Raw genomic sequence first — 11,117 nt, forward strand, 5'->3', positions numbered from 1 at the left:
GTTTTTTCCTTATTTTGCTTTTGTTAAGGTGAGAGTATAGGAAGTTGCAATTGTTTATAGAACATTTTTTGTTTTAAATAATTCATGTCATCTGACATGTAGTACACATTCATTTTTCCTTAGTTGTCTCAAAAATGTCCTTTATAACTGGTTTGCTTAAAAATATGCATTGCATTTCCCTTGATCTGCCTTCCCTTTTAATCTGTGGTAATTAGTTTTTACATGACATCGACTCACTGAAAATAACTGAGTTAGCCCTGTGCTGTAGGATTATAGACCTTTGATTATTATATTGACAGACCACTAAAGCTTAAAGCTAGTTAATTCTTTAGTTGGAAAATCAATATTTGATGCCCTTTTGTTTGAAAAGGTTAATTCTCCAAAATAAGAAGTATTTGATACCTATCTAAGCTAGTAGTACTTATTTTTCAATATTGACTTCACTCATGATATTACTTTTTTTTTAGTTAATAAGTTGAAGCAATATTAAGGTTGTGTATCATTCTGTATCTGGGGAAATCATAGCAGTTTCATTGATAATTCACTGGAACTGACTCCATAGCATAGTACATGATGTGATCATTCCTATTAGAAAATTGAATCCAAAAAGCTAGTGTCATTTTGGCAATAGTAAAGATGCATTACCCTCACTTTAATGTGGGAAGGCCATCCAGTGTGTCTTGTATTGTGAGACACATATATACCAAGTCATTACTACATGTACTTTTTTCTTTGTTGCTGTTGTTTAGTTGTGTTCAGCTTTTTTGAGGAGGACTAGAGGAGGAAGCCTGTGAGGCTCCTCTGTCTATAGGATTTCCCAGTCAAGAATAGAGTGGATTGCCATTTCTTTATCCAGGGGATATTCCCGACCCAGGGATTGAACCTGTGTCTCTTGCATTGGCAGGCAGATTCTTCATCACTGAGCCACCAGGGAAATTTTTTTCTTGAGTTATGTTAAATGTAAGATAGAATAATCATCAGAATTATATCCTGTGAGTGAATCTTAAAAGTGCAACACTGCTTGCTGAAGACCAGCTCCACTAGATTTTCCACGTTTCAAGGGATGGTGGTAGTGTATTTTCCAAATGGTAGTTTTGAGGGATGCTACTGCTACTGCTAAGTTGCTTCAGTCGTGTCCGACTCTGTGCAACCCCATAGACGGCAGCCCACCAGGCTCCCCTGTCCCTGGGATTTTCCAGGCAAGAACACTGGGGTGGGTTGCCATTTCCTTCTCCAATGCATGAAAGTGAAAAGTGAAAGTGATGTTCTCAGTCGTGTCCAACTCTTAGCGACTCCATGGACTGCAGCCTACCAGGCTCCTCCATCCATGAGATTTTCCAGGCAAGAGTATTTGAGGGATGGGATTATTGTAAAAATACAAACAAAAGAAAATCTTGAGAGGACACTTTTTGAATCCTTTCGAAATAATTGTATGTAGTTAGAAAATAATAGCAACAGAGATTAGTAGCTAAGAAAGGTGCTCTTACGAATTAAAAGCACTGGCAGATTCTGAAGTGGAAGAGGCGCAGAGTACTCAGCAACAGTGATGATTTACTCAAGGTCCTTCAAAATTACAGAGAGGCATTGCAGCAAATAGAGTTAACTATACAAACAGTGATTATAAGCAATGAAGATTATAACGTGTTATTATCCATTAGTCCTTTCAGTCATATGCAGATTGTGATTACTTACAGTAGCATTATAAATATATATTTGGTAAAATATAATTTATAAAAGTTTGAACATGTTACTTACTACTTGTAACATACTATTTTGGCCATATTTTGCCAAATGTTTGCTGTTGTATATGAGCAGAGTAGGATCAGTTAATTGAGAATTAATTGGAGGAGATGGAGGGAGGCAGCTAAATTAAGGCAAAACTCTTCCTCTTATTCCAAAAAGAAAAAATTCAGAAATCAATTAAATATCTAAAGTTATGCTGTTTGAAACACTAGCCATAAAACATGTAGCTGTGGAGCACTTAATGTGGGTAGTCTAAATTGAGATGTTCTTTAAGTATAAAATACATACTGATTTCAAATATTTAGTACAAAGGGACAATGTAAAATATCTCATTGAGAGTTAACTGGATAACTACATACAAAATAATGAATTTAGACCCCCTACCTCACACCGTATACAGAAGTTAGCTCACAGTGGAAATCAAATACCTAAATGTAAGAGCTAAAACTGTAAAACTCGTGGGGGAAAAAATAAATATAAATTTTCATGACCTTGGACTAGGCAGTGATTTCTTAGATATGACACCAAAAGCTCAGTGGTGGAAGAAGATATGTAAGTCAGATTTTGTAGAAAATAAAAATGGTTGTGCTTTAAAGGACACTTGTCAAGAAAATGAAAATACAATGTACATAACTAGAGAAAATATTTTTGTAAATTATATCTCTATTAAGGGTCTGGTGTCCAGAATATATAAAGAGCTATTACGAAACAACTAAAAGACAGCTTAATATTAAAATGAGCAAAGAATTTTTTTTTTCTGCTTGCTCAGTGCAGCTTATAGGATCTTAGTTTTTGAACCAGGGATTGAACCCATGCCCATGGCATTGAAAGCATGGAGTCCTAACTACTGGACTGCCAGGCAAGTCCCTAAAATGAACAAAGGATTTGAATGGCTATTTCTCTAAAGAAATATACAAATGGTCAGTAAATACATGAAAAGGTGTTCATCATCATTAGTAATTAGGCTAAATGCATATCAAAATAACATGAGAATGGAGAAATAAAAATGTGATGGATATAAATACATACAATGGAATATTATTCAGCCATAAAAGGGAATGAAGTTCTGATATATGCTGTATGTAGCATGAATGAACCTGAAGGACATTATGCTAAGTGAACTAAGCCAGACACAAAAGTACAGTTATGGTATGATTTCTCTTATATGATATATCTAGAAAGGACAAATTCATAGAGCCTGAAAGTAGATTAGAAGTTCTCAGGGCTGGGGATTGGGAATGTGGGGAAATTACTACTTAAATGGTTATAGTTTCTATTTGGAATGAGGAAAAACCTTTGGTTTCAAACAGATAGTATAGATGGCTGCACAATAGTGAATGTAACTAATGCCACTGAATTGTACGTTTAAAAATGTTTAAAATGGAATGGGAATTCCCTGGTGGTCCAGTGGTTAGGACTCTATACTTCCATTACAGAGGGCATGAGTTCAATCTCTGGTTGAGGAACTGAGATCCCATATGCCCATATGTGGCACTGCCAAAAATAAAGGTTAAAATGGCAAATTTTACATTTTACCACAGGTTTTTCAAAGTGGAAAAAACATCCACCCCTACAATGATATACACTTTACCCGCTGAAATGACTAGAATAATAAGTATTGGCCAGGATGTGAAGAAGATGGAACCCTTATACATAGACAATGGATTTGTAAAATGCTGGGTTTGGAAACAGTTTGAAAGTTCCTCAAAATAACAGGTATAGAGTTACTATATGGCTTACCAATTCTACTCCTAGGTTTATACTCAAATGAAAAACATAGATCCAGACAATACTTGTGTACCAATAAAGCTCACAGTCACGTGAATCACAATATCCAAAAATGGAAACATCCAAATTTCCATCAACTGATGAGTAAATACACAACATGTGGTATATGTATATAATGGAATATTATTTAGCCTTAAAAAAGAATGAAGTCTGTAGAGGGAGAAACATTTTCAAGTATTTTGTATATATTAAAAGCCAAGTCTAAAAATGTTTTGAATTAAGAAAATAATGAGTACTGATTCATGCTGCACTATTCATGAGCCTTGAAAACATGCTGAATGACACAAAAGTCCACATTCTATTCCATTTTTAGGAAATATTCAGAATAGGTAATTTCAGAGAAGGTAGAAGGTAGATCAGTTGTTTAGGATTAAGGGGAAGAGAGAAGAAGTGACTGCTAATTAGTATTGGGTTTCTTTTGGGGGTGATGAAAATGATATGGAATGTAGTTGATAATGGTTACACAATTTTGTGAATATACTAAAAACTACTGAATTTTACACTTTAAAAGAGATTTTGTGGTATGTGAATTATATCTTATCTTTAAAATATCCCCGTTCTCCTGGGAACAGGCCCCTAAAAGGAGAAAGAAAGCACATACACTACTTGGACTTTTTTGTGACCTTAAGGGAGCAGCAGTGACCTGAGCACAGAAATTCTACCTCGTGACCTGGCATCTTGGAATGTATGTGGGGAGAGTCTTAGCAGATTTTAAGACTCTTCAGGGACTTTCCGTATATCCTCATGAATCAGGAAAATAGATTTCTTTCTTTTTTGTCCACCATATTCAAGAGTCAACATGTTATACTTTTGACTCTGCTGTGAGTCTTTAGGCACGTCTTTAATTCATTGCTTCAGTTTTCTCATCCACAAAGTGGGAAACATAACCTACCTTGTAGGGTTGTTGTGAAGAATAAATAAGAGTTAATACATATAAAGGCTTTAAACAGTGCCCAGAGCTAAGTAGGTGCTATGTACGCCTTGGCTATTATCATCATAGTGTCTCCATTAAATCTTTCTCCTTTCCCAGTGCTATTTAAGCTGCGTTAGCAGTCAGGTCAGACTCTGCTGAATAGCTTCCTAATTTATTTCCTTATTCTAAATCCACATCTCCTCCAGGGCATCACTTGAATCTTTGAAAAGTCTACCTTTGATCTTGTCCCTGTCTTATTCAGTGGTCTGTAGAGTTCATCAAATAAAGTCTAAACCTCTTCTAAAAAAAAACCACACAGAAGCTCATTAGCAATTTTTCTATCAATTATATTAAAATGATAATTTTGGCTATATGGAGTTAAATAAAATATATCATTAAAATTAATTTCACCTATTTTTTTTTTACCTATTTAATGTGGATACTAGAATATTTAAATTAAATATGTAGCTTGCATTGTATTTCCATGCTGACTTAATGATACATCCAAGTGACCGATATGAATGAGAATTACAATGACTTGGGATGTTTGACCAAATCACCTTGTAATCATATATATGGATAAAGATACTTTTTTCAATAAATACTGCTCTTGTTACTGTTTTAGGCAGGGAGTCTACTAGCCATAAAATTCCTGTGGATGTACATTTTTTTTCCTCTGAGGCATTTTATTTGTGTGCATTACATCGCTGGAAAAGAATCCAAGGATATTCCCTCCTGTGTGTTTCTGTCTTGCTTCTTCATGGTCAATGATGCCAGCCGAGGTGGTCAGTGCAGTGAAACCAAACTGACGGGACGGGCGCAGGTTACTCTGCCATTCTTCTAGATCTTTGAGTTGCACATCAAATCTGAGGCTGATCGCTCCACACTTATTTAGCCTGCCTGTGAGGTTCACAACAATTTCCCCAGCCCTGTTATCGTCAATGATTTCAAATTCTCCAGTGTAACCATGCTTCATCATCACAGTTAGAATCCTGACTGTGCCTTTGGAGCACCTGGTATTAGCCTCTCCTTTTGGTATTGTTCATACTCTTGAGAGCGTCAGCCAGGACATACATGCACACCATTACGGTGGCACGGAAAGATGGCTGAAAGAGGATGTACCTTTTCTTTGGTTTAGATTCATCTGTATTTGCCATGTACTATACTTAGCCGTGTTGAGTAGTTACTTCATTTTAAAATGTAACTGATTAATGCTGCACTATTTGTGAGTAACCAATTTCATTCTCAGCACTTGAAAAATATTCTAATTACGGAGTAGAATTAGAGTCATTTTTCTTTCTTTCTCTAGTCTTATTTGTTTCTTTTTGGTTCCCTGATTCACTCTATGTCTTCATTTCTTTTGATGCTTCTCACTCCCTGCCCTCAGAAGAACTGAATGAGAATAATTACTTTGCAGTTTTATTTTTCCTTTGATTGATTTGCTGTGAGACAAATCAGTTTCATTTTCTGATAAATGGAATAGAGTAAGACAGGTTTATTAAAATGTAAAGAAACTTCAGATTTCATATTAAATTGCAAAGGAGGTTCAGGGAGAAAAATTTTTATAGAACTACTAGATTGGAATTAGGGTACCAGCAACATAGTAAGGCATACTTTTTCTGTTCAGTTCAGTTCAGTCGCTCAGTCGTGTCTGACTCTTTGCGACCCCATGAATCGTAGCATGCCAGGCCTCCCTGTCCACATCACCAACTCCCGGAGTTCATTCAGACTTACATCCATCGAGTCGGTGATGCCATCCAGCCATCTCATCCTCTGTTGTCCCCTTTTCCTCCTGCCCCCAATCCCTTCCAGCATCAGAGTCTTTTCCAGTGAGTCAACTCTTCGCATGAGGTGGCCAAAGTATTGGAGTTTCAGCTTTAACATCAGTCCTGCCAAAGAACACCCAGGACTGATCTCCTTTAGAATGGACTGGTTGGATCTCCTTGCAGTCCATGGGACTCTCAAGAGTCTAGATTGGAATTAGGGTACCAGCAACATAGTAAGGCATACTTTTTAGGATGTAAGAAGGCCGTGATCTTTGGAGGTATTTATGAAGAAGATGGCTGCTGGGCCACTTGGTAAAGTATAAACCAGTGGACTAGGAGTCAGTATATCTGGGTTATGGTTTTTAAATCCTTCTTCCTAACTACATCATCTAGTATAAATCATTGACCAAAAGTCAGGGGTAGTCCCTGTTGCTGTGCACCATTCTTCACGTGTTGTGTCTCTCATCCTTTAGAGTTGGGGTATTCGCACGCCGCTTGTTCACTTGAATTTCTGTTGTACAGAGTCCCCCTCTTCTTAGCATGCCTGAACAAGACTTTCCTAAGTTGGTCTCCTTGTTTTGAGGAATTCCTTATCCTTGGCTATAGATTTTTTTATTTTATTTTGTTTTTTATGGCTGCACTGTGCAGCTTGTGGGATCTTAGTTCATTGACCAGAGATTGAACCTGGGCCCTCAGCAGTGAGAGTGTGGAGTCCTAACCAGTAGACAGCCAGGGAGTTCCCATAGATTTTTAAGTTCTGCTAAGAATCCTGTGCATCATTTACAAACTGAGCAGTTTCCTCATTTGTAAAGGCAGAGAGTTAGATTAGATAATCAGGTGTTCTTCCTAACTTGACGGAAGCATTGTTTTCATCTAGGTACAATATTGAGAGTGAGAAATTGGGAGACTGATTCACTTATTTACTATAAGCTGGGTATTATAGTTGAAGGGGATAATAAAGCCTTATTTATTGACATAACATTGAATTTTACAGTCATTCTGATATTGTAAGGAACATTTCCTTAGAATATGCTTGGAGGTTTTGGATTAAGACACCTATCCAATAAATATACCTAATTTTAGAGGTAGAAGTCGTTGTTTATGCATTTTTATATCCTTTCTTTTATAGTGTCCTGCTATAGACTACACTAGACACACACTTGATGGTGCTGCATGTCTTCTGAATAGCAATAAATATTTTCCCAGCAGGTAAATAAAACCTTTAAATGTGGTATTAAACTTTTTGGATTTAAAGACTGATGTTTTTAAAACTAAAACTAGTTTGCTCATTAATGCATTGTATTCTGTAAACTTTATTTTTTATCTGTTGTATATTTGACTTGTCCAGAATTATTCACGTTTTGAAATTAAGATTGTGATTAAAGGCATCAGGGCTCAGCTCCTAAAGCTCACTGGCAGTTCAGTCATGGGTCGTTCCTGCTGCTGTGTGTCATTTTCCAGGGCTCTCCCTCTCAAGCTTCAGGCTTGGGATATTTACACACTTGCTTACTTGACACTTTGGTAGAGTGAGCATCCTCGTAGATAGCATGCTAAAGAGCAGACTTGCCTAAGTTGGACTGCTTATATTTTTTTTTAAGTATGTTCTATGTATTTCCAGCCTGTTTTTTTTTAATTGAAGTACAGTTGATTTACAGTGTTGTTAGTTACTGCTGTACAGCCTGTTTTTTTTTAATTGAAGTACAGTTGATTTACAGTGTTGTGTTAGTTACTGCTGTACAGTGAAGTGACTCAGTTTTTACACACACACTCTCTCTTCTTCATATTCTTTTCCATTGTGGTTTATCACAGGATTCTGAATATAGTTCCCTTGTGCCATGCAGTAGGACCTCATTGTTCATCCATTCTATATATATCAGTTTGCATCTGTTATTCCCAAACTCCCACTCCATTCCTCTCCAATCCTGCTCCCCCTTAGTCTGTTCTCTATTGGACTGATAATTTTTGAAGGAGTCCTTATCCTTGCTTTTAGATGTTTAAGATCGGGGAGGAAGCCTGTGCATAACTGTAATATATTATTGGTGAGGTTTGTGACTGGTCTTTTATTCTCTTAAGATATTTGTTACCGAGTGGATAGATTTGGAGACTTTTTCACCTAAATATCACTGACTTCAAAGAGCTCACATAAAATATGTAAAAAATAATGGGTTTTGCCTTAGTATCCTGTATACATTTAAAAAAAGAAAACAAATAGGCAGTTTTTATTTCTCATACACACATTAAAAAATTGAGTTCTATAGAATAAAATGACAATTCCTTTTAGTGGTTTTGATTTGCTCTAGTGGACATAGTGTAAATATCAAAAACCTGTTTTTAGTAAGTTTTGCCAAGGTTTGTTTCAGTTGCATTGAACTTTAACAAAGTCTCAGAATTATAATTCTGAATCTCTTGGGCGCTATGGTTGTTTTGAGGAATTCCTTATGAATTCCTAGTGAAGTTAGGAGTGAAGAACAAGAGTTTTGGTCTTGCCCTTGCCACTTACTAGCACTGTGAACTGGACTGGTCACTTATTTTCTCTGGTGTCAGTTTCTGCTCTTGTGAATTGAGAAGATTGGACTATATTGTTCCTAAGATCTGTGTAGCTCTATGAATCTATGATTTCTTTTCTATTTCTAGAGTTAGCATAAAGGAATCATCTGTAGCAAAACTAGGATCAGTATGCCGTAGGATTTACAGAATATTTTCACATGCTTATTTTCATCACCGGCAGATATTTGATGAATATGAAGTAAGTATATTTTACTAATTGTCCTGATACAGTCTTATGAGAATGACAATAATATATGTTGATATATGTCTCATTTATTTGGTTTTGAGTAGTAAGTTGAAATAAGTTTTTTTTCTCTCTACAGAATGAAACATTTTTGTGTCATCGGTTTACTAAATTTGTGATGAAATATAATTTGATGTCCAAGGATAACCTGATTGTACCAATTTTAGAAGAAGAAGTTCAGAATTCAGTTTCTGGGGAAAGTGAAGCATGAAGGGAATCATATAGAAAAAAATGTACTGATCACATAATTAACATTAATTATGTACTGTATATATATCATTTTAGACACATCAATCATGTATCCATATTATAGCTTCTTTGTTTAGTATAGGTTTTTGTATGCTGAGTGTTGCCTTTTAAAATGGGAAATACTTTTTAAGTTATTCATGAGCTGTATATTCACTTGTGTGGCACTCATGGTTTTTAAATAAGATTAGTATTATGTTTATAATGCCTGTTAATAAAAGAATTTACAGTTTGGTAAAATTGCTGCTAAACAATCATTGGATCACAATCCTCATCAAATAAACGCATCTAGAAAAAGATGAGTGAGCTTGAGGTTTCACACAAACCATTTATACTAAAGACATAGTAATGTTTTCCTTTGGTTTTATACCTGGGATTCTAGGAAATTCTGTAGCACATAGTTCTATCTTAATAAGTTTTCTAAAATGAGATAAAAGTTTTTAAATTCTGTTTATAGTTTTTGATATACATATAATTATGTGTATATCCAAGTATAAATGCAAATAAAGCATCAGTAATACTTAAGTAATCTTACTATGCTACACAAAGTATATTCTAGACCAGCATACTTAGAAAGGATTTACCTTTCTGCATCAGTGGATAGTTACATACAACATAGTGATAACAATGAAGAGTGTAAATGATGTTCCCAGTGGAAACCTGCCCTGTCCTTCCCTTCTCTCCATTTCCCTTACTCCCTCCTCAAACTACATACCTGAGAAGCTTTTCGCCAGACTGTGATTCAGTGGTGACCTATACCTATTTATATTTGTATTAATTGCTTACAGATTATACCTCATATTAGCAATTACATTACACTACAGGAAAAAATGTATTGGCATAGGCTCTTGCTTATCTTTGCTTTGCAAAATTGTTCTCACTACTTGGAAAACAGTCCTTGAAATAGTTTGACTAATAATGTTAGTAATATTAATCTTCACATCTAACCATTTAGGCAGCACTTAAATAGAGTTGGAAAATACTATAGTATTTATTTTACACCCCTTCTCCACAAAGTTTATGTTTGAATTATATGGACATGTAAAATTTTTTTGCAGTAATTCACAGGTTCTAAAGGTATTGTTGAATGCTCATACATTTTTTGGACTTGGTTATAATTCAGTGTCTTAAGAAGGATTCAACCATAGATTTTACAGTCGTACCTACTGAATGCAGTTTTCTAACAAAGCACTAGAGGTCTTATTGCTGAGCTGGTTGTAATGAGACACTTAGGTTAAAAAAAAATTGTACATGTAGTGAAGAAAATATTTAAATCCATCTTTTGAACAGAATTAACAAATGAACTTCTTTTTCATTTGAATGAGTTATTTTGAAATGAAGATTAAAATGTAGTATTCTTTTTTTTTCAAGTTAGAGGAAATAATTCATACCATACTATAAGTATGTATTGCAAAAACGTGGAAAACAGTAGCATCCTGAGAGTTTGTATATATATTTATGCTTTCTGATCCTGCCAGTATATTTGGCTTTGAACAGTGCTATCCCAGCAGCCAGTCATTATTTTGTCCCAATCCACACTCTCTTTAAGAAGTTTTATATTCACAGTGAAAGGAATATTGGCTTTGAAATTATGCATTTATATTAATGTAACTATGAACCAATGGGAATAGTCATTTTTATGCAAACTTGCTAAATATCGAGAAACTAAACCAAGTTAATAAATTATATATAGCAATGTAGCTCTTCTCTCTGTATAAAAGTCTCAGTGGATTTCTGTTGCTTGACTATTAGTGGACATTTGAACTAAGGCAGTGGCTGGGATTTGGTGATCTGGCTAAGTATTCTGAAACACATTTTGAATAATATGACTTGGTGTTAATGGGGAAATAAAATTTTTTTTTCTTACTCA

At 35.2% G+C, this 11,117-nt stretch overlaps 1 protein-coding gene across 2 annotated transcripts in view; it reads left to right on the forward strand.

Moving 5' to 3' along the window:
- LOC133226844 (MOB-like protein phocein) overlaps nucleotides 1-11,117 on the forward strand; it is a 44,940-nt gene extending 33,823 nt beyond the window's left edge. For both annotated transcript variants that reach the window (XM_061380860.1, XM_061380842.1), the window contains 3 exons: nucleotides 7,340-7,419; nucleotides 8,845-8,956; nucleotides 9,081-11,117. In XM_061380860.1, coding sequence (XP_061236844.1) covers nucleotides 7,340-7,419; nucleotides 8,845-8,956; nucleotides 9,081-9,212 — 324 coding nt within the window. In that variant the 3' untranslated portion in view covers nucleotides 9,213-11,117. The remainder of the gene's footprint in view (nucleotides 1-7,339; nucleotides 7,420-8,844; nucleotides 8,957-9,080) is intronic.

The sequence above is a fragment of the Bos javanicus genome, chromosome 2, assembly GCF_032452875.1.
Source record: "Bos javanicus breed banteng chromosome 2, ARS-OSU_banteng_1.0, whole genome shotgun sequence".
Taxonomy (NCBI): domain Eukaryota; kingdom Metazoa; phylum Chordata; class Mammalia; order Artiodactyla; family Bovidae; genus Bos; species Bos javanicus.